The sequence below is a fragment of the Apodemus sylvaticus genome, chromosome 2 (assembly GCF_947179515.1).
Source record: "Apodemus sylvaticus chromosome 2, mApoSyl1.1, whole genome shotgun sequence".
Taxonomy (NCBI): domain Eukaryota; kingdom Metazoa; phylum Chordata; class Mammalia; order Rodentia; family Muridae; genus Apodemus; species Apodemus sylvaticus.
Window position 1 is genome coordinate 154107455 of NC_067473.1, and position 23982 is coordinate 154131436.

General features: G+C 45.1%; 1 protein-coding gene across 7 annotated transcripts; it reads right to left on the minus strand.

Annotated features, from left to right (window-relative positions):
- Positions 1-409: 409 nt before the first annotated feature.
- On the minus strand, positions 410-22795 carry Phc1 (polyhomeotic homolog 1). 7 transcript variants are annotated; one of them, XM_052174775.1, is made up of 15 exons: positions 22507-22795; positions 19787-19944; positions 18474-18584; positions 17532-17612; positions 16739-16888; positions 15999-16154; positions 8146-8638; positions 5672-6456; positions 4963-5110; positions 4515-4726; positions 3580-3694; positions 2847-2973; positions 2548-2698; positions 1942-2173; positions 410-1300 (listed from the first exon to the last, which is right to left on the minus strand). In XM_052174775.1, exons 2-15 carry the CDS (start codon positions 19898-19900, stop codon positions 1146-1148), a joined length of 3030 nt encoding a protein of 1009 aa, XP_052030735.1. In that variant the 5' UTR covers positions 19901-19944; positions 22507-22795; the 3' UTR covers positions 410-1145. The 7 variants fall into 7 exon arrangements, with proteins under 7 accessions (XP_052030735.1, XP_052030733.1, XP_052030731.1 ...); XM_052174773.1 differs by lacking the exon at positions 22507-22795 and adding an exon at positions 22411-22484 and having other exon boundaries at positions 15999-16130; XM_052174771.1 differs by lacking the exon at positions 22507-22795 and adding an exon at positions 22411-22484.
- Positions 22796-23982: the final 1187 nt, after the last annotated feature.

Sequence of the window (23982 nt, forward strand, 5' to 3'; positions counted from 1 at the left end):
AAGGTTTGTAGTCCTCTCTTCCTGTTTAGGCCATCTGCCCAGAATTGCAGGCTGATCTTTCTATTATAGTGAACTCCTAGGCCACTAAGTCACAACACAGTTCATCTGAACATAGGAGATGTGGAGAAGGCAGGGCCATTTGTTACCTTTAGAGAAAATAAATGATGCCATTCCTACTTCTCAATACCCTTGCAATGGCAGTGGAAATTTTGTTTTCTTTCTATACAGGAAAAATAATGTTATTTTTTAAAAATGCTTCTCATTTGTTGTTTGCATCCTAACCCTTGTGTTTTAAATGAAAAATAATATACCACTTTTGTACAAAAATACAATAATTAAAAAACAAAAAAATCTGGCTTTGTCATTTGTGCTAAGGAGAAAGCAGCGGAATGCAGTAAGACAATGGAGACCAGTTTTCATCCTTTTACTGAGGAAAAAAAATATTTAATATTTTGTATAAGGAATAGTGGCCAAGGTACAATCCTGACCTCGGCCCCACACACTCCTGTTTTGTAAAGCTATAGGACAGAGCAGAGTTGGGATGGAAAAGAAAGGGTTGAAGATGGTAACAGTTGGGGGTCGGGGTGCGGAGAGAATGACAACAGCCACACGTGCCAGCCAAACACTTCGTCCCTGCAGCAAATGAAATAGCAACCAAGTGTGTGCGGTGGCTGTGACCCTGCCATAGATGCAGAAGAATATTCAGTACTAAGGGGAAAACGGTAACAGAAAGCTGAGCTATAGCCACAATGAGACGACCAGGTCCGCTCCTACCGTAAGCTAGGAAAGCTGGCCTCTCCCACTGGGGAGGCCAGCCTACATTTCACCCACTTCCTTGCCTTAACATACAAGAAGACAACTCCTTGGAGAAGTGAGACCCTGGCTGGTCACTCCACTCCAGGATAGGGCTGAGCAGTCCTAGCTTCCGCCTGCTTAAGAACTGGATTAGGGTAGGGTCAATAGTGAGACAGTTTTTAAGTGAAACCCAGAGAAAGTGTCAAAGCTGCCACCATGTAGCACCAGCAACCAATCCTTGCAGTTCTGCCTCCAAACCCCACAGGTCACACAAGAGGAATAGCTCTTCCCAGGTTAGAACCTGAACAGTCAGGGCATCTGCCTTAGTCTTGAGTTGTGCAGAGGGTCACTTAAGTCTCCTTGAGGACATTGATCTTGGCACAGATCTTGAGAGCAGGACCTAATTTGATGTTCATGGCACTCATAAGATGTTCTTCTTTAAGTAATAAAAGGGCCTGTCCATCAATCTCCTGGGAACGAAATTCTTCTGCAATCTCTTGGCAGCCTAAAAAGAAAAGGTAGGATGAGACATCTGGATGAAAACCTGGATGGTAGCATAAGAAGAAAGGAACTAAAACAAGCCCTGTGATGGCTAGTCTAACGTGCTGTCCTCAGCTCAGCAGGAGAAAGGGCTGAGGCAGCTCTGAAAGCCAGTGAATCTGAGCTGCCAGCTACTGCACACGGCACCAAGCAAGGAACAAGTTCATCAAAGAAATCACCCCAAGACTACAGAGATGAAGAAAAACTACACTCACAGTTTCTTTATCACTGACAAAAAGATTAACAGCTTTTCCAACATTTTCTGAGAGGGACAAATACCAAAGAGCATTGTGTTTAATGGGGGCAGTCCTGCCTTGAAAGTCAACAAAGGTCTTTGCTAATGGAATCCTCTGGAAGTCATGTGTGCTCAGTTACATCAAACAGAGACATTATCCAAAAACTCCAAGAGAGAAATATGGTTAATTCAAAGTAAAAACCAAAGACCTACGGACACTGATCAATGATGTCAGGTGGAGTATTAGTAAACCACACTATAGGACTGAGAAACTGCCAGACACAGCCCAGCAGCTTCTAAGTCAGCCTGGTGGGATGACCTAGAGAAAATGTGGACCTGCTCTGCTGAAGGGCCACCACCTCCCCTAGTACCTTGCAGAGAAGCAATAAACTCGTAGACCTCCTCGACGCTCCATTGGCTAGGATTACTGGACAAGAACACAGGATTGATGCCCTGTAACTCTGGTGTGGATGGTGTTGTAATGGTGTTTCCTAGATCACGTTCTCCATGCCCAGCTCTTACTGACAGTGGCCCAGGAGATGTTGGGGAGAGTGCTTCATCATAGCTGGAATTATCTGAGCCCCGGCTGGAGTCCTCTTGACCCTTGAGAGGCGATAGCAAAGCAGTGAAGCCAGTGAAAGCAGCACCATGAGTTCCTTCTCTTTCCAACTAGAGCAGACTAACTCAACAGGTGAACTGAAGCTAAACTTCACTTGCAGATGCACAACTACGCTAACACACCATTCAAGTGTGAACTCGCTGTGTTCCCTGAATTATTTCCCATGTAGTAAAGGACTCATGGATGCACAAACTTGTAGGCAGATGAAAAGAGACAGACAGAGTTTCATACACTATGGACCAATAAAGTCAGTGTCAAACAAGTTCTGAGAGTTCTGTATCCAGGGCTTTTACCTAAGGAAGGGAACTCTGGGGAAGGGGTCATTTTACATGCTAGCTAGCTCTGCAATACAGCTCACCCGATGGCGCTTGCCCTGGATCTTAGCACGAGCAATGTCAGAGGAGCTGCGGCGGGGTCCACGCCTCCTAACACGTGCATAGCTGGCTTCCTGAAACTCTTTCATTTTTTTCCTCTTCAAGCGGAACTGGTGGCTACAGCTCACATTGTACCTACAGATGAGGGACATACAAGACTGCTGTCACAGTGCTGTGGACATGACATACTAACTTGAGGAACAAAATGAAAAGCAAAAGGGGATAAAATATCAGCTATAAGAAGGAACAGCATTGAGTGGGACACGGCTGGTGGTCACAGTACCTCTTTGCACATGTCATGGAGCAGAACCTCTTAGAGCCTCGAAACTGCTCTGCTGGGGCATACTTCCCACAGTACTCACACTTGAGAAGATTTGCCTTCTTCTCTAACTCTGAAAAACAAAGGCATTCTTGACTCACCCATGTTTCTGCTGCCCTTCAGTTATTATTAGGCCCAGAGCTCGGTACTAATTTTTCCCAAGGTTTTCTACAAAGACCTACACAGTCTAACTGTAAATCCCTAACACCAAACACCCTAAAGGCTTGCCTCTTGTGAAATATATGGACTGGTTATACAAGTACAGGCCTATAACCCCAGCACACAGGAAATGGAGGCAGGAAGGAGAATATATTCTTAAATGGTATAAGCCAACCAGATCCTTCACCAGAAGGTTCCCTTATATAAAGTTCCCTTATAGTTCTTTTGTACGGTTCCACATACTCAGCAGAACTCATCTGTGCATAGACAGACCATACCTAAATTCTTCCTTTAAGTAAACAAGGACTGACTGGGTAGGTGTGGGTGTGTGGGGAGTAGTTGTGGTGGCCATTGTTATAATCCCCAGACTTCGGAGAGTCTGAAATTAAACCTCAGTTTGGACTATGTGGTGAGACCCTGTCTCTAAAGAATGCAATCTAGGGATGTTGTTCATTTGTAGAACTTTTGCATAATATGTGCTAGCCCTGGGCTCAATCCCCACATTCATCAAGCATCTCCATGAACATCCGAGACTTACCAACAGAGGGGCTGTCTCCTCCCAAAGGGCCACTTGACTGACTCTCACCCAGTCCTGCTGGCAGGCCAGCCTGCAGTGGCTTCTCAGTTTCTTTCAGGAACTGAGAACATCCCACCTGTCCCAGAGAAAGAGCAGTTAAGGCAGCCTAATCCCTTTCTGCCCTCTATAGCCTTTCCAAGGCCCCTTGTCACACTTGGATGAGCTCTGAATTGATGGCCAAATCTGCCTCTGAGGGAATCTCATTCTTTACTTTCTTAAGACTCATTTTTTGAGAGGGAGGTGTGGATAGGGAGCTGAGGCAAAGCCTAATTATATGAAAGTTGCTTTGTAGACCAGGCTGGCCTTGAATTCAGAGATCTATCTACTCTTCTGCAACCTAAGGGCTCAAATTAACAGTGTGTGTCATGCCTAGCCAGGTGTGCAGGCACACAGTCAGAGTCAGACTCATGTGCTGGAGTTGGTATAATTGGCGACATGGGTGCTGAGACCACAACTCAGGTCCTCTGAAAGAACAATATATTCATTTGACTCTGAGGCATCTCTCCAGCCCCGGAACGTTTCAAGATGGCAAACTGAGTTCCTCCACTTACTCTCTCATATCATGACCTTTCCTCCACAAAGCTGAAATGAATGCAAGAGTCAAGGTCACTGGGTTTTGTTCCTGGCTGCCTTCATTACCAAGCAACCTAATGTAATGTACTCAACCAAACACAACAGCTCAAAAGCCACCTTTCTTCTGTTCTTATATGTTATTTTCACTTTCTGGCCTACAAACTCCCCTGTGTCCCTCACCTTCTAACTAAGTAAACAGCATAATGAACCATTCTCTAATGATGAAATAGTTCTGCACTACCTTCTTTTAGAGCAATGTGAGGAAAAGAAATGAGATCACCTCTCCCTTCCCAGTCCCACTGTCAGGCAGGCCCTGCCCTCACCGGGAAAGGCTCTGCTCCTTCCTGGATAACAAAGCCTTCAATGATGTGTGTGAGAATCTGTGGCTTCACAATGGCCTGTGGGGGTTTGGAGTCACCCATCTGTCTGGACACCAAGGCCAGAGTAGGAGGTGGTACTGATGGGGTAGGGGCCAAGGCTACTAGATCACTGTTTGGAGGATTCGCACTCAAACTGGCCACTGGTTCAGCTTTCTCTGAAAAACAAACATACATTAAGGAGTGTGTAGATGACACAACTGACTTGACCAAGCCCGATCCTCCACAACACGCTCATCTCTGGTCATTCACCATGAAGCACAAGTGCCTGTATCTACTTATTGCCCACCAAGTTCTGGCCCATTTTCTACTAAATCAGATTTATCTTTTGGCTCACTGAAAACACTTCTTTTGTTCTCTGGCACCAGTAACATCTTAGAAGTTGGCTACTCACCTCCAAGACTGTTCTTCTCCTCCATTACCTTTGGGCTCTCCGCTGCTGGTGATGCCTTTGTAGGAAGCACAGAGGCCAATGTGGAGAGGTCATCTCTTTCCTCCTCGGACTCAGCTTTGCGTTTCACAGCCAAGGTCTGGGTTTTACCCTAGAAGGGGAATAAACAAGAAAGCAGCTAAGAATGAGGCGTGAAAGGAAAACTTTAACTCTATAGTCCTGAGAACATTCTCAGTTCCAGATGCCCAAATTTATTTACTTTCTTTGATACACTAAACTTCTTGGTCACCCCAATTTGTGTAACTTCTGCATTAGGACAAGAAAGACATCACTAAGTCCTGGATAGGGACAGAAAGACTCATTGCAGACCAACTAAGAACTGTTGGCTTTACAAGCACAGATCTGGTTAAGTAGCTCTTGATGGAATTAGCATATTATATATAAACACCCTAAGATAGGAACTTAGGAATTTGAAGTTTAAACATTTTGTGTATATGTATGTGTGTATATATATACACACATACACACACACATATATGTAAAGAACACATATAAACATAAATATATATAAACATCTCACTTTTTTAAAGAGAGAACCCATATATGCATTCACATTCCCAAGTCTTCATCTTCCTATTAAGTTCTCTTTCCCTCAGTCCCACTAGGATGTGGAGAAGTAGTAATACCTTCACACTGACCAAGCATCACTCACCGGCAGGTGCACCGACTGCATGTAGAAAGCAGCTGGGACCTGGGCCACAACAGGAGAGGAGGCTGTAGGCCCACCCTTTACCACATGTGCTGTTCCCTGCACAGGAGCAAGGGTCATCCCAGTGGCCAATGCAGGAGGACATTCTTGAAGTGTACCAGGAGGAGCCTGTGATGAAGGTGGCGAGGAGGCCAGATGGGCCTGGCCAGGCTGGACTGCCCCTGGTATTCCACGGGAAGTAGGTACAGCAGCTGCCAGCTGTGCTAATCCCAAAGCCTGTGCCTGGGCTGTACCCGGCTGCCGGGTACCAACAACTTGCACAGGGATATGTGGTGGTGGCTGCTGTGTAGCTGACATCTTAGCAGCTCCTAGTTGAGGAGGTTTGATAGGAGCTACAGGAGGTTTGGACTGAATGGGAATGGGTGGTTTGGGGGTTGGTTCAGGCGGAAGAGACAGGGGTGAAGACTGAAGCATGGGCTGGACCACCAGAGTCTGGGCTTGCTGTTGCGATTGGGAAGGTGGGACCTGCTGAGTAGGAGGGACCTGGGGTGGCTGAGGGGCAGTGAGGGTTGTTGCTTGCTGCTGCTGCTGTTGCTGCTGCTGCTGCTGCTGCTGCTGCTGGGCCAACTGGAGATGTGTAGCTGTGTGAAGCAACTGGGACTGGCGGTGCTGGAACTGCTGCTGGTGGTGGATGGCAATCTGCTGCTGGATCACCACTTGCTTCTGCTGGAGGTGGATCTGCTGCTGTTGCTGAATCAGTGAGTGGGGCTGGATCTGTGTGTATGTGGCTAGGTGTGAAGCAGCCAGAGTGGAAGGAAGAAGAAAAGGAGCAGACCATGACAATCCTTGTAAACGAAAACAAAAGCATCTTTCTAAGATATACCTAAGGTAGGGCTCAGTCCCTGGGAGTCAGACAGTGAGCAGCAGTCTAGCCTACACGGAGCTGTGGAGCTCAGACACCATTTCCTTCATCCCCCCCAGTCAAGCAGTGTGACTACCTCCAGGACCAAGATCTCAAGGCAAAGACGAAGGACCCAGCCTGGAAGCTCGAGTACTCAGGAGTCCTCAGGCAAGTTAAGGTCTGCCTAAGCGACTTAGTGAGCTGTTTCTCAAAATACAAAGTTAAAAAGAAAGTCAGGACTAGGTGTAGCTCTGCAAGAGAAACCCCAGGAGGGAGGGAGAGAGGGAGGGAGGGGGAGAAGAAGAGGGAGAGAGGGAAGGAGGGAGGGAAGGAGGGAGGGAGGGAGGAGGAAGGGAGGGGGAGAAGAAGAGGGAGGAAAGGAGGGAGGGAAGGAGGGAGGGAGGGAGGAAGGGAGGGGGAGAGAGAGAGAGAGAGAGAGAGAAGGAGGGAAAGTAAAGAAGAAAGGATAAAAAGGAAGGAAGGAAGAGATGAATGGAAGGGAGCCCCTTAAATAAGCAATAATCTTCAGTCTTTTCTGTTCTTTATTTTGCTACAGCCACCCTATCCTTCTACTCAGTACTGAAAAAGGTGACTCTCTCCTTCATTATCTCAAGGTTGAATCCATGTTTATTCGTTTTAACATCCTTAGAACTCATCCTGGTGTTTAATACATAAGATATATTTAATATTCACAACAGACTAAAGACCCAGAGTTAAAGGCATCACCATCCTCTATGAATGCCTCCATATAAGTATATTACATTAAGTCACCACCTAAAAGTCTTAAGACCAGACAGAGGCTCTGACCACTGTCTCCTGTGCCGCAAACTAGAGTTGACAGTCTCTGCCCTGCATGTTACCAGACTATCCAAAGAACACACAAACTATGCGCTCTGAACGCACTGTGGGGACAGAAAGCTAAGGTATGTAAGATCTAATATTGGTAATTTTTGTGATGAAATTATTCAATTATATCAATGATTAATTAGCATGATGGAAACAAACAAAAATCCAACATTACGAAGTACAGACATTGGCTATATTTGACCCAGTCTCAAAGCAAATACAAACTAAGGACGTTGTTAGTATCACTGCTAGTTTGTCCTTATTACTGATATAAACAGCCCTGAGTCAGCTACACATTGACCACAGCGCCACCTGCTGGTCTCAGGTTCTTAGGTGTTTAGACTACAGCTCCGTGAACCACCAACAGAAGAGAGAATCAATCTTTACCCAATACCATAAGTAAAACAAGACCAGGAAATTTGCCTTTCAAAGATGTTATCTCTAGCACATTTGTCAATTCCATTGAGTGAAGTGAACAAACTGAAAAGAAAAAGAAACCACACAAAGTACTTTATAAGTAGTTTGCTGCTTGGAGAAACTAAGATCTTCACCCGTTCACTATTCTGTCTCTCTGAGCTAGCAGGCAAGACTGACAAGATTCTCTTCTGCCATTTCATAACCTAGAGTTTTTTGGGTTTTTTTTTTTAAGTGTTTTTGGGGTGTGTGTGTGCTCTAAATATTTCCAGTTACTTCTGAGAAATTAATGACACAATGAGAGGTGACACCTTACCTGAGCTAATAAGCGTCTGGCTGGGGGCAGGTGTGGCTGTCCGAGTCAGGTTCACGCCCACACTCTGCTGGCCACTCCCATCTGCTTCTGCCTTCTTGGCCGCTGCACTTTCTGCCTCTGTTTGGCTTCCCTGGCTCACAGTCACTGTCTGAGCTGCAGGTAAGGGCTGCACCACTCCTGTGCCCTTCCGGGAACAGCTTCCACCAGCCAAGCCTGAAGAAGGCAACTGACCCAAACCCCCAGGCGCCTGGCCACCTCCACCTGGACCCATGGAGCCCGGGAGGCTATTCCCGCTGCCTCCACCAGCTTGACTAAGGTTGAGCGACTGGCCTGAGGCCCCAGAAGAAGCCTGTGCCACAGCTAGGGCCTGGCTAGAAGCCTGGGAGAGGCCAGAAACAGGAGAAGCTCCAGGAGGAATGGCCTTCTGAGTGGAGCCTGGCATTTGGGGTCCTTGAGCTGAGGCCTGTTGGTTCCTCACAGCCAAGTTCTGCACCTGGAAGATATAATACATACATGTGTGCGTGTGCGTGTGCATGTGTATGTATGTGTGTGTACATTCCTGTGACTGACTCATAAGCAGAAAACTTACACTGTAACATTACACAGCCCACCTAACTGAGCCCTGACTTCTACACTAATTATGCCCTTTCAGCCTCTCAAAGAGCTATCTTTGTAAACACACTGTCATATACTATCAAGTCTAACATCAAATTTCAACAAAACTCCTTCAAAATACATCTCTGACTTTCTCTTTCCTCATATTCACTCAGCATCTATTGAATACTACTACACTTCAGGTACAGGCTTGGAGAGTGTAAATGCGAGAGCTAAATGCTCCTGCTACATGGTTTGTTAGAGTAGAAAATCAGCAAGTACAACCTGACAATATACACATGAATATAAATCAACTTTACAGGAGAACATAAAATCAACTCTAACTGGAGACCAAAGTCTTCTAAAACAGATGATGTCTGTCCCGAGGCTCCGAGGGTGCACAGGGAAGGGGAAGACCAAAGGCACACAGAAGGCACAGAACCAAAACATAATGGCATGTTTTAATATAAACGTTTCATTGTGTTGAGTTACAGGGAACAGAAAAATAAGAAACAAGAAAGGTAGCTGGGGCTAGGGAGATAGAAAGGCACTCTGCTAGGTCACTAAGGGCCTAGAGTGCTAAAATAAACAGTCTGAATTATAACTTACAAACAGCAAATTTAATCTGTCTTGTTTATTAACAGTCCCAGAATATAACAGTACTGGTCATGAACACAAAGGGAGAGAAAAATAGCTACTTGGCTGATTCTATTAATCAGAATGCTATCACAATTAATTAATAATAATCAGAACACGATAAAATCTATAGCTGAGCCCATTTCTTAAAAATATTTTGAGGGAGAAATTGTCACCATATCCTAATAATGACTACTGTCACCATACCCTAATGATGACTGTCCACACATTTATACACCCACATACCCACACTAGCACTCACAAGAGACACTGCATATGGTGGATGGACTATGCAGAGTAACAACCCAAACCAATAGCCACAAAAGAGGACTATATTCAACAACAGAATATTACACAAAATTAAAATTATCAATAATGACTAGAAAACAAAAGTATCTTGACAATATGCTGTGAAGAAAGCATTCTCAGGCCAGGAGCAGAGCCACGCTGCTGCTGTCCATGTTACTGAGGCTGAAGGCAAGAGGAAAACAAGACCATTATTTAAGGCTAGTCCAACCAACAGCAAGATCCTGTCTCAAAACACAAATAAAACTGTATTCTCAAAAAGATTACATATAGCTAAATTTCCTATAAACTCAAATACAAATAAAACATATCATTTCAAAATACATAACAATATTTATATTACATACTGCTGTTTATATACTGTTATATATCATGTTATATATTACATGCATGTATGAATATAAACACATGGTATCTGCTTCAAATTAATCCACAGTCAGAGGGCAAGAGCCTATATGGAATGGTCGCCTACTGGTAAATATTGAAACTCAGTGGTAAAAACAGATTAAATGTCGTGTACACATTTGAATTTCCTGTTAAAATTAATTTTCAAAGTAAATTTTAGAAATACGTAAAGAGATAATAAAGCTATATTAAAGGGGATCAAGAGAAGGATGACTGTAGAAATTAACACATATACTCAATACCATGGATAAGGACAGACACAGTGAGAAAAAACGGTTCTTACATTGTTTTTGGTTTGCAGCACTGGGGATTCAACCAGGGCCTCTTTTACATACAAGGCCAGCCCTTCCCACTGAGCTCTACCCCAGCCTGCTTGCTACTTCTAGTCAGAAACAACTGAGTAAGTAAGGCTAGAGCTCAGGGCGAAGGGCACTTACCAAGGGTAGAGCGCCCACATCAGTTCCCAGAGCCTACACCTCCCAGTCATACATGCATGTGCTGCACATAAACTCATGCAGGCACACACATGCATAAAAATAAGTAATTTTTGTTAAAATTCATTTTTTAAGCAGTGATCCCTGAGAGGAACAATAATAAGCCGTAATAAACCGCATCACTAGAACCAATCAAACTCAGTATACTAGAGGTACAGGTTTTTTCAAAACTAAATAACAAAATACCTTTCTCGTTTTGTGTCTACATGAGTGTTCATGTGTATGCAGGTGCTCATGTATATGTGGGTACAGGTACACATGTGTACACATGCATATGTAGATCAAAAGATACCACTGTGCAATTCCTCAGGCACCACCTTTCTGAGACAAGGTTTCTCAGAACTGTCCTGGAACTTACACACCACATGGACTAGGCTAACTGGCCAGGGAGCCAAGGATCCACCTGCTTCTGTCTCAGCGTGGTTGGAACTGCAAGCAAGCACGGTTGGACCAAGCAAGCAGCACCATGACTGGGTGGTGTTTACTTTGTTTCTTAATGTGGGGTTGTGAATATGGAGCTCAGCGCCCCCCTTTCAGAACTTTACCTGAGCTATCCCTGGGTTTTTGTTTGTTTATTTGTGTTAAAGTTACCTTGAGAGAAACATGGAAGAAGACTCTAAGTAGTCCTGACTAAAGTCAGGAAGACCACTTAGAAAACCAGAAGAGTACAGGCAGGTGAGTAGGGACTTGAATCCAGAACAGTGGGAGAGAGAAGGCCAGCTTTGCAAAGGTGCCTGGAACTCTCTTCAGGGAGAACGAGACTGTTGGCCCGCTTCTCTTCTGCAAAGGCCATTCATTCCACGTTTCCACTCTGCCTACACTCAGCACCACCCTCTCTGCTCCCCTCCATCTCTGCAGACAGTGAAGACCCACCCTTCCTGCTTCTCTCACTCATTACCAGTCCTTCTCTCACTCCCCCTTCTTCCCACCAAGGGCAATCCTCGTCCTCTTGCTTTCAAGATTGTCATAACTCCCATTCTTTCAGCTGGGCATGGTGGTGCACGCCTGAAATCGCAGCACTTGGGAGGCAGAGGCAGGCGGATTTCTGAGTTCTAGGCCAGCCTGGTCTACAGAGTGAGTTCAGCCTCTCCTGGCTGTACCCTCTCCCTGCCTGTTCCCGGTCCCCAGCCTCATCCTCCTTTCCCGTGACTAAATTCTTATGCATCTACCATACTAAGTCACATTCTCCACACGTGCGTCAAATCCAATCTTTCTTTTCCTTTTTTTTTTTTTCTTTTTTTGGTTTTTCGAGACAAGGGTTTCTCTGTGTAGAGCTGGCTGTCCTGGCACTCACTCTGTAGACCAGGCTGGCCTCGAACTCAGAAATTCACCTGCCTCTGCCTCCCAAGTGCTGGGATTACAGGCATGCGCCACCACACCCAGCTCTATTTCTTTTTTAATTATAATTTTTTATTTTCTATATTCTATGTTTACATTCCAAATGATTTTCCCTTTCCTGGTTCTCCCCTCCCCAAAAGTTCCCTAAGCCCCCTTCCTTCCACCCATTCTCCTATCAACCCCCTCCTACTTCTCTGTCCTGGTGCTCCCCTACCATGCTGGAACAAGCCTTTTCAGGATCTGGGACCTCTCCTTCCTTCTTGGGAGTCATTTGATATTGAACTGTGTCTTGAGTATTCAGAGTTCCTGAACTAATATCCACTTCTCAGTGACTGTATTCCATGTGTGTTCTTTTGTGATTGGGTTACCTCACTTAGGATATTTTCCAGCTCCATCCATTTGTCTAAGAATTTCATGAATTCATTGTTTTTAATTGCTGAGTAGTATTCCATTGTGTAAATATACCACATTTTCTGTATCCATTCCTCCATTGAAGGACATCTGGGTTCTTTCCAGCTTCTAACTATTATAAATAGGGCTGCTACAAACATAGTGGAGCATGTGTCTTTATTGCATGCCGGGGAATCCTCTGGGTATATGCCCAATATTTCTTCAAGTTCAATCCCTTCCAACTCCTCTAAAGTAGCTCTCCCTCCAAACTAACAAACCCATTCTTGTTTTCCTTTTACACTGAAAAAAATGAGTGGCTCCCTCCCCTACACCCACACCCACACCAGTCTTATAAGATCCTGTTTCCTGTCTTCGTGTTACTACAGTCTAGACTCTTTCTTCTTTGTTGTTCTTTCCTGCTTCCCTAAGTCATCTCACCACCTCCAACCTTTCTAGGGGTTTATCCCAACCCTCTGAGCTCTACTACATGTTCTCGTCAGGCCATATGCTCCCCAGAACAATGTTTAATATTTCCTTAACTTCCGAAGATGTGTCATTCATGCCTACCTTTCACATTTAGCTCTCCTAAACTCAAGGATCACTCCCAAAGCTGCTGTTTCAACATCTCTAATTTGGCATGTCCAAAACTAAATGTCAACCTAACTCCTCTTCTTCAAGGTTCCTCCCATAAAGAGCACCAACTACTCTACAGTGCCATTTCAGGCCTCACACCTGCCACTACTTCAGTTCCTCAATCTCTGAACCAGTTTCCTCTACCTTCAATAATTCTTATTTCTCCCTCCATGGGCTCCCCATCTTCAGTGCTGTGTACCCAAACACATCTCTCCCCTAAATTACTCATTTCCCTAGTAACACATACAACGCAGCTCTCCCTGTTATTTTCATACTAAAGCCCTTTTATAGTGTTATACTTTTATAAAGCTTTTTAATTACCCTTGATATAAGGCCTAAAGTCCTAAACAAAGCCACGAAGCCCTGTGAGGTAAGGTTCTTTCCAATGATCTAGTCCTTCAAGAAAATAAGCCATCTTGTAATTCCTCAAGCAAACCAACTCTTCTTTAAGATCTTCAGAAATCATGTTCTCCAGGCATTCAACATCTCCTCATATCCATACATGGCTAACTTCTATAAAGCCCAGTTTAAATGTCACCTCCCTGGCTTCTAGCCCATCCCACCACTAAGTTCCCTTCTTTATTCTTAGAATACCTTATTCTTGGTAATGAAGCAGTAAGTATACCATGTTAGATAACTGCTTAATAGTACTTTAAAGGTCCATACTCTCCATAATAAATGTAGGTATCATAACTTTCCTAAGCATCCAAAACTACACAGTGATAATAGATAACTAATAACAGTTAACAATCTTAAATATTAAGTCCAGATATGATACAAGTACTTATAATCAATTCAATCAACCCTCACAACACATCATATATTAGGTATACTCTATCTATGAAGAGATCACAGTAGAAAGACTAATTTAGATCACTTGTCCAAGGTGATCTGAACTACACAGTTAAATGCAGAGCTGGGGCCTAACCCAGACACCAGGTGCATATTCTAGCCACTATGCTCATACTGAGTGTCAACGGATGGATGGATGGATGGATGGATGGATGGATGGATGGATGGATGGATGGATGGATGGGTGGATGGATGGATGGGTGGATGGATGGATGGATGGATGGATGGATGGATGGATGGGTGGATGGATGGGTGGGTGGATGGATGGATGGATGGATGGATGGGTGGGTGGATGGGTAGATGGGTAGATGGGTGGATGGATGGATGGATGGATGGATGGATGGGTGGGTGGACAGACGGGTGGGTGGACGGACGGATGGACATTCTAGCCACTATGCTCATACTATCAACTGATGGGTGGATGGATGGATGAATGGATGGATGGACATTCCAGCCACTATGCTCATACTGTCAACCGATGGATGGATGGATGGATGGATGGACGGACGGACGGACATTCTAGCAACTATGCTCATACTGATTGTTGAGTGTCAACTGATTGATTGATGGATGGATGGATGGATGGGCGGACAGACGGACATTCTAAGCCACTCTGTTCATACTGAGTGTCAACTGATGGATGGATGAATGGATGCATGCATGCATGGAGAGATGGACAGACATTCTAGCCACTATGTTCATATTGAATGTCAATTGATGGATGGATGGGTGACTGAATGGAAAAAGAACTGATAGGAAAATACAACCAGCCTCCTCTTTTGTCTTCTACTGTTTGAAGAACTTGCAAAGGTATTTTATAACTAGATGACCTCAAGAGTATTTTAACAGGCACATGTTCCTTGATTCTTTCTGAAGTATTTTTCCTATTCTGTTCATCTGTTATCCAACAGCCAATAATGGTCTGTCTCTGCTATCTATAAAGTTTGCTGGATTGGTGGGGGAGAGAGGATTGTTGTTTTGAGTTTTTTTGTTTGGTTTTTTTTGTTTTTTGTTTTTCTTGATTTTTCAAGACAGGGTTTCTGTGTAGCCCTAGCTCTCCTGAAACTCTCTTTGTAGACCAGACTGGCTTCAAACTCAGAAAAATCTGCCTGCCCCTGCCTCTAGAGTCCTGGGTACCACCACGACAGGCTGACTATAAAATTAACTCCAACCTCCTTTCCTTGACTTTTAGTCTCCTCCCACCATTAGACATCTTCCACCATTAGGTTCACTGTCTCTTTGCTTTGTTTTTGACAAAACTAGAGATCAACCCAATATGCATGACAGGCTCTAGTACAGAGCCACGTCAGAGCCCTGCTGCCCTTACTACGCAGCCTCCCCGGGTCTGGTTCCTGTAAATGAACGGGGCCTCACAGCTGCACACTGTCTTCTTCAGTTCTCCCCTCACTCCAAGTCAATCAGCGGATCTCTTAAGACTCCACTCAAGTATCCCGCAAAGTAACATAGCCAGTTCTGGAAACTTGGGGGTTACTTAGGGTTAGCAGCATTTAGGACAACAGTGCTGCCCCCTTAAGCTCTTTTAAGATAAGGCTCATCTCTCTTTAGTGCTCCAAAACTCTAAACACATATCCAAACATGATATATTACATAGTTTTTGACAGACTAGATGAATGAGAAAGCCATTATAAGGCCCCAGATTACATCTCATACATGTTTAAAATTAAAATATATGTATTTTGGGGGAAAGTCACAAAAAGCAATGGGAAGAAAGACTTTACTGAGGAAACATGAACAGGAATAGAAGACTGAAAGTTGAGAACTATAGTAAGTCAAGAGCAGAAGCCGCCAAACATCCTACCAGCAACTCAGCCAGGCCTACTTCACATCTAACTTACACAGAATTCCCTCCGACATCTCTATCGTCACATGACGTTTCTAGAAGGGAATTAAGAGACTCGATAAAACTAAGCTGCAGAGGACAAGGGATGCCCTGAAAATCAACGTGTACTGTAAGACGTCCAGATCCACAGGGACTATTTCAGGTGATTCTACTTCCTTCTTTAGCTCAAATCAACTCATATATTTTAAGGGAGTTTTTATTTATAGGAGTTGAGGAAAGGGAAGCTGAAACAGATACAAAATAAGAATTGTAAAAATCACTAAAGGGGCTAAGTGTGGGGGGACTGGCCTATGGTCATCCCCTCCATGCTCCCGGGCTTCTCCACAGTAAGTGGTGCCACTGACCTGGTCTGCATCTGCATGAACTCCAGGAGATTGAGCGGGCGGCACCTCCTGCTGGACCGCAGCCACTGCCCCATTAGGCATCAGGATGAGCTGGGAGGCTAGAGGCACATTCCGGCCCAAGGTCCGGTTAACCTGCAATAGGTTGCCCAGCTGTGGCTGGCGAGGAGAGGAGGAAGGAGAGTAAAAAGAAGAAAAGAGAAGACAGAAGAGATGGAAGGAAAGGACCACAAGACAAAAAACAGCAGGTATTAAACAGCTGAGCCTGCGCCTTTCCACACCAACCCAAGAACCTCTCCTTCTCCAAATGTGAGGAATCATCCAGAAGAAAACCTAGAATGTGCAGAAGACTACGAATGATAACAGAGTCACACATCAAAGACATTCAGACAGCGAGAATTTTAGAACACATAGTTCCTCACAGAAATAGACAAGCTGAAAGATACCTACAATTTGTGTACCAAGTCACACGTTTAAAGACTAGATTACACCTAACACTGATCTATCAAATATCAATGCCACATCTTCCAGCAGAGGATCTCAATGCTAGCTAAAAGCATCTTTTCTAACCTACAGACATGGGAAGTAGATCAGCTTGTCTTAAAATGTGGGTGATCAGAATTAAGTAACACAGCTTTCAGACTAAGCCCAGGGACTGAGCACTTGCCTAGTATGCATGAGGCCCTGGGTTCCCTCGATAGCACCAAAACAATAGGACAACGGTGGTTGTGGCTATGACTTACCCGCAGATACATCTGGGCCTGGGACTGGTTGAGAGGTGGGGAAGTGGTATTCCCTAGTAAGACTGACTGGGTCAGGGTGGTAGCACTGGGGGAGCTCACACTCTGGGATCTGCTGATGAGCTGAGCAGCTGATGTGGTCGCCAGATTGATCTGTACAGTACAGAAAGGAACTGGACTGAGGATTGAGGGGAAATCAAAGAAAACACACAGCTGACAACTTGAGAGTAACAATCAAGAACAGGATGTTACTTTCATGAAGTCAAGGGAAATAAATAGTAACTTCCATCCAAAACTTCATCCTAGCTACTTTGGAATATTACCAAAGCATATAAGACAATCAAAAAGAAAGCAAGCCCACAATCACCAGTTTTAACACTTGAGTTGGCAAAGGAAAGAAATGAAAGAGATTTTTTTTCCTATGGAAAAGCGACCTTTCATTTGCTATCTCTTCTCCAGGAGTTTCTCCGTGCTTCTTTACAATTGCCTATTTAAAGACTCCTGCATAATAGGTCATACCTAGTAGTGCAAGTCTGTAACACCAGCACTCAGGAGGCAGAGGCAGGAGGATCACTGTAAGTATGAGGCCAATATAGACCAGCTAGGGAAAGTCTGTCTGAAAACCAAGACTCCTACACAGATTCAAATAGGTTCCCTGGTCATTTCTTCGTTTGTTTGCTTTGTGCCAACCTCTACTGAAGAACGATAAATGCCCACTGCTGACACCATCTTCCTCCTAGACCAGCTGCAAAGACCAGTCCTGGAGAGACACTGCCCTCAGGGAGACAGCACTCACCGAGGCCTGGGTGGTGGCGGTCTGCTGCTGTGCAGTGCTGCTGTTTGGAGAGCTAGCCTGACGGCTGGCAGCGATCGTGGCCTGCTCAAGGGGAAGCATAAGAGAAACCATGAAAAGACTGTGTCTTCCCATCTTCTAATTCATGAACATTAATCCTTGTTCATTAATTCATGAACAAAACAGAAATCTGAGGTATGAACAGAGAGACTATATGTTGGAGTATGAAAAAAAAAACATCACTATTGGCGACATATCACATGACCACATAAGCCTGCCCAGAACATCAGGGCAGACAGGCAACCTGTACTTGGCTACTCCAGCTTCAACCCACATCACAAGTCACTAACAAATCTAATGCAGATTAGTCTAACACAACATCAAATGAGCCATTTTCTACTGCGTACACTTAAAATGTATTAAGTGGGATGATAAAAATTTCATTAACTTATTTAATACATACAAAATAAATAGTATCATTTAGGGGAGGGATGGCAGATGGGCCTGAAACCAGAGTTTACCCATTTAAGGTATACACTTTTACCTCCGAGATCCAACTCTGCCCCCAAATATCATCAGAGCAACGTTAAACTGACATAGATATTATTGGGATTTCTTACCTTCTTTTGTCAACTGATGTCTTCTAAAATCTCAGTATCACCTTAATTTGAACTAGCCACATTTCAAGTACCCAACAGCTACCTATGGCCAGTAGCTAGCATATTAGACAGAACAGGTCTACAACCCAGCCTGTCCACCTCTAAAGTGTCTCCCACAGTTCACACTGCAACCCCATAATCTAAGAACCATCCTTTTTACCAGAGTCCAGGTGGCAAAGGAAGGCTTTGGTGTGGGATATAGTTTGCCCCAAACTGCTCCCCTCCCCTAAACTCGCAGTGCCTCACCCCTCCCTCCTGTCCCGGATGGCTCTGACCTCTCTCTCACCTGCTGAACAGCTGCCAGGCTATGCAGCTGGGCATTACTGAGCTGCTGCTGGAGCATGAACTGGTGAAAATACTGAGCCGCATTAGGTTGCCGCTGCAGTGCTTGCAGAGCCTAGAAGACAGGATACAAGATTCAGAGCCATCACTCCTCTTACTTGAGTTACTGTTGAAAGGGGAGTCAGGAAGGAGAAGAACAACAGGAGACAAAGGATGAACATCACCAGCATCTGATTTGTCCTTACAAATAGAGATATAGATCCTTAAGTATTTCGAGACAAATGACAGAAATAGTCTGAACAATTCTACCAAGAAAAACAGTAGTGACTTCTGAACAATTCTACCAGGCAAAACTCTCAGTAATTGACATTTCCAAATATCTACTGTATAATGCCAATGGCTATTTAAAAAGATGGCAGCAGTGATCACTTTAGTGTCAACTGGATTTTGCTATGTTCTTATTCTTTAATAACTCCAACCATTCCACCAAAGTCTTTTAAGAAAAATGTTTCATTTCCAAACAGGATATTTAAGGTATTTAATTTGCTATTTGTCCAAAAGCAAATGTCTAAAAAGGTCATTGATACTTCTATTACTCAGAATAATTTATAAGGCCCAAAATTGAAAACTTGACAACTGAAGCAGGAAAGAGAGCTCTGTGGGAAAAGCACCTGTAGCACAACCCCAGGGACCTGAGTTCAAGTCTCAGAACAACTTAAAAGGCCAGGTGCATATCTGTAATCCAGCACTCTTTATGAGACGGCAGCTGGGAGTCAGGAGAAGTGACCCGAAGCTCAAGAGCCAACAGCACCTGTATATACTGCACAGCATAAACAAAACTCCTAAGTGTCCTCTGACCTCCACCTGCACAGACTATAGCACGCACACACACACACACACACACACACACGTAAATAGTAAGTAAATATTTTTTAAACAATGAAATGGTTAATTAAAACCTAATTACTACCCTGATGCTTATTTCTTATTTATTCATGTGTGAACTTTATAGTATTTTGTACTGAATCAATGAACTGCATCCTTCAGCTCTTTTCGTAGTTTTACTTCATTCAAGACAGGTTCTCACCGAGTTGCCCCAAACTAGCCATGAACTTGGTACACTGCTAAAAACAAAACGAAATGACCAAATTTCACCCTGAGTTTGCTTGTTCTAACTTTGTAAACGACTAAGGTTCTGAAGTGGAAGAAAGCTCTTTCTTTGTCTACTGGGAAAGAGTCTGAGGATGACGAGCTTCCGGTATCTTTGCCTAACCTAAGTCACTACTCACAGACCTCAGCCACTCAGCTGAGCCTCACCTGCACTGCTTGCCGCTCATACAGGGACATTTGTGCTATCTGGGGCCGAGAGCTGGCCCCTGAGCTGGAACTCCCATTGGTCGAACTAGAGTTCTGCTCACTCTCCGTTTCCATGATAGCGTTCCAGGGTCCCCAAGAATGGCGCTCTGACTCAAGCCCTAGACAGGAATCAGTAAAAGGTTAAAGTTATACCTTGAATGGAAAATGTCATTTCATGTCATTATTATTCAAAAATCACAGTAAGTCCACAAAGTATCTAAGAATCTTCCTCTGAGGTCTTAGGACTCCCATCTTTTCAAGATCGTCACTGTTTCAAAAGAAAAAACCCTTACCTATCCCTTCCAGGCTACCATTAAAGAAAACGGCCAGACTGTAACAAGCCGCCTCACACCCCTACAATTACTAAAGCCACCTTAGGTCCCCCAGCACTTTTCAACAGTTCAAAATGGAACCATTCAAAACCTGCTGTTATTTTTATCTCCATCAATCATTATCAGGCTAACAATGGACAGCATTTCTGGGGAAGCCTCTAGCTGCCTTCTTTCCTTGGCCCAGCACTTCTGCTACTTTTTACAGTGCTGTATGGTAAATACCATAGCCCTCATTTTATACTAGAGGGAACAAGGATCTTCTGTGAATAAAGTCAAACTACTTTTGTCTCTTCCCAGAACAAAAAAAGCAAACACCAACAACAGCAAATCTGTCATCAAAGCAGTGTCACTCGGTGTGAGCATTCCCCGGCATTTCACAGAGGAGAGCTCTGAGGTAGAGCGTGGACAGGTCATGGAAGTGCACAAATGTTGTGGGCAGGAGAGCCTACTGTCCACATATCCAAAGTAGCTGACTGGCTGCGTGCCAAGCTACTAATTAAAGCCTTGGGGCTGTTACTTCTCCTTATATAACATCAGTGTCCCTATTAGCAAATAAGGTAACAAAGTGAACACGTTACACACTCCCAAGTATCTAACAGTAAGCAGCATTCTAACTTAAAAGAAAAAGATTCAACTTTACTAAGGTGTAAGAATTTACTCTCTGGCAGGTATATTAAACCTAGCAAAAATAAATTTTAAAAAGTATATACATATCAAAAAAAGGAAAAGAAACAAGAGAAGCAAACAGAAACAATTCTAAAGCAGCATGAAATGACATCATTTTACTCCTTATTTTTCATTCTTTACTTAAACTTACACTGTATATTCTTTATTTCTGATACACTGGGCTACTAGAAATATCAGGTCATCCAAGCACTATTTGGCTTGGGAATCTAAACATCCGACCATAATTTCAGCTAGGGGCTATCTCTAGTTTCATTAGATTGAATGGATTTATCTCAGGATTGCATCCCAAACAAATAAACAAAGTCAAATTCTTAGCTTTGGCCATTAGAGTTGAGTTTTCTCCCGATTACCTTCCCAGGGCCACTACATCACATAACTGTCCCCAGAGAACTCTACTCATTTTAGGAACAAACAGATGCCACTCCACACACGGATAGAATGGAAGAGGTACAGAGAGGGTATCCTATCAACTTCAGTCTGCCTTTCTCCCCACATCTTTTGCCAAAATTATCAAAGCACTAAACAGATACAGACCCATGAGTCCTCAATATCAGCATGTGAAGGAAAAAAAGCGGGTAAGGATTAGAGGCAGCATGGCACAGTTGTACAGATTACTGGACTTATCTCACTGGGCTCAGAGATGGAAGACCCTGTTACTTGCAATAGAGGATTATATAAAAAATGCTCATCAATTCGATGACTCCTTCATTTCCCCCGGATCGTGAAACAGAGAAGGGCCAATTTAAAGTCTTTCCCCCAGGGAAACTGCCATCAAAAAACCTCGCAGGCACACAAATCTATGTCTTGAAATCCTCATTTTTTTTTTCAATTAATGTTGTGAGTTCCAGATTCAATACAGAAAGTGAAGATAGCACACCGTTTAGGTGGCAAACTCAATTAAAAATTAAAACTGAGAGAAGAGTGAAAGGCCATCCTAAACAGTACCATTGGGTGTGGGTGTGTAAGGATTCAACTAGGGAAGATGCACACCGATGGGCAGGGACTAGAAAGTAATTCTGAGGTGGACATACTACTGGGCCTATTGGGTCAGGTGTTGGAAGAAGTCAATACCCTTGAGTATAAAACTCTGTTGCAGTAAGAATGGAGTGAGAAGCAAGGATTGAGGGATGCCTCAGGGAGACTCCCAGGGGTTCTTGTTCTTCACAGAACCGTGATAAAAATGCAGTTCCAAAGAGAAAGCAAACACACCGGGAGAAGGGGGTGGATACAGTGCTGTGCCCGAAGCGAACGGACTTGGTAAGCGGGGAAATGTACATTCTAATAGTAGGGAGCCAAGCAGGGGGGCACAGAAGTCGAGGAACTGGGAGACTGGAGAGCCCGGCGGAGCGCGAGAAGCAGGGAGATAACCAGACAGCATGCTCGGATGGAAGGACCAAAGTCGGGGAAGGGAGAAATGAATGAGAAGACGAGCGGTCAGAGGCAACGAGGTGACGGACAGACAGCACCGAGCACAGCGAGCGCAAAGCACGGAGACCGGGACGCGCAGCACCGAAGCACCGCAAAGCGCAGCCGAGCGGGAGGCAGGAGCGCGGCTGGGGGAGGTACCTGGGCGTTGCACACGCCGAGGTGGCTGAGGAAACATCCCCGCGCCGCCGAGACCCCGGGATGCGGCCCCTCCCCGGCCCGCGGCCGCCCGGTTACCTTCGCGCCCGGCTCCGCACCGGAGTCCTCGCGGGGGGCGTCCACCTCAGGGGCGGGGGAGGGGGGGGTCGTTCGGCCTCGGCGGCGCACCGCCTCCTCCCCTTCCTGGAGGGGCGGGGGCCCAGGCGCGGTGGGAGGTGCCCGGCGCGGCCGCCGCTCCCCGCCCCTCCCGCCGTCCGGGTGCTGGCCGCGCCGCGGCTCCGCCAGGCCCAGGCCGGGGGCTCGCGCGGGCCTGTCACTTCCTGCCCCGCCGCGAGGGTGGGGGCCAAGGCCGGGGGGCCGCGGGCAGGCGGGGAGGGGGCTGCGGGGAGGTGCTTCCGGGGCAGCCGACCCCTCCCCCGGCCCGCCCCCTCCCCGCGCCCGCCCTCGCGCGGGTCCCTCGCTTCCTGTCGGCGCCCGTTGCCATGGCGACGCTGCTCCCCGGTCTCCTCGCTCTAGGCCCGAGTGTTTCCCCCCCCCTTGGCTCTGGTTCTCTTTCTCCTCCTTTCTTCCCCCCTTCTTTCTCTTCGAATTCCGCTCGCCGTCTGAAAGCACGAAGCTAAGAAAGCGCTGTCCTCTAGAGGGGGACTCACCTCGGAGGAGAGAGGGAGAGGGGAGGGAAGTGACGTGAAAGGGGGGGAAAAAAAGAAGGTATTTTCTGCAGCTTCTGGGAATAGGGGCTCGAAAGAAAGGATCAAAGGGACCAGCAGGCAGAGAGGGAGGAAACGGAGTAAAGACCCTTGAGAAACGATGGTCTGTGAAAGGAAATAGAGCAAAGGAAGGAAAGAGGAGAAAAGAAAAACTTTTGAGATTGAGGGAACGGGCGAAGAGAATGCTGATTGTTTAATGCCTCGTCTCAACTCCAAGAAGGCGGGAAACAACGCCGCACCGAAACTGAACCCGTTAGAAGCAGCTCGCAATTCATTTAAAAAGCAGGACCCAGATGGAACTTGCTTTGAATAATATTTAAGTCTGTGATTTCAGAGTTGATTGTCTGCTTCTGAATCCCTTAAGTCACGCGCACATGTGAAAGAATCAGAACGCCCAAAACAATGGAAAAGGCGGGGTGTAAAGAGATGAACAATGGTGCTGCCTTTGGGAAGGCTGAGCATCTGTGGGGGAGGGCTCGTTTTATTTGCAACACAAATTTAACCGGATTTAGTTATCCTCAGTCACCCGGTGCTCTTGGAACACCTACTGTGTGCGGGCCACTCTTGGAAGCTTGATTTTTTTTTTTTTCTAACCAGTGCACAGATAGCAAAGACAACTCCTCTCTTTAACCTTTTACCTACCGTAGGGTGTTACCTGGTGATAATAGCTAGGGCTTGTGCTTTATCCGTAGTCTTTTGCTAACCTCAGCCATAATTGTTTTCTCGAGCCCGGTCTTCATTGAAAACCCATGTGTAATTAATTTGTATTTAAAGAAAAAAAATGACACATTCTCATTATAAATTAGATGCATTTGTGTTTGTTTCAACTCCCTCTCTTAATTGGTAT

Excerpts from the sequence above, each read along its gene's own strand:
- Phc1 (XM_052174771.1), bottom strand. The coding sequence starts at position 22,447 with ATGTTTCCTCAGCCACCTCGGCGTGTGCAACGCCCAG. Across the intron at positions 17,613-18,473 it reads GCCTGGCAGCTGTTCAGCAG|GCCACGATCGCTGCCAGCCG; the intron begins GTGAGAGAGAGG and ends CCCCTTGAGCAG. Across the intron at positions 2,699-2,846 it reads TCCATGACATGTGCAAAGAG|GTACAATGTGAGCTGTAGCC; the intron begins GTACTGTGACCA and ends CCTCATCTGTAG.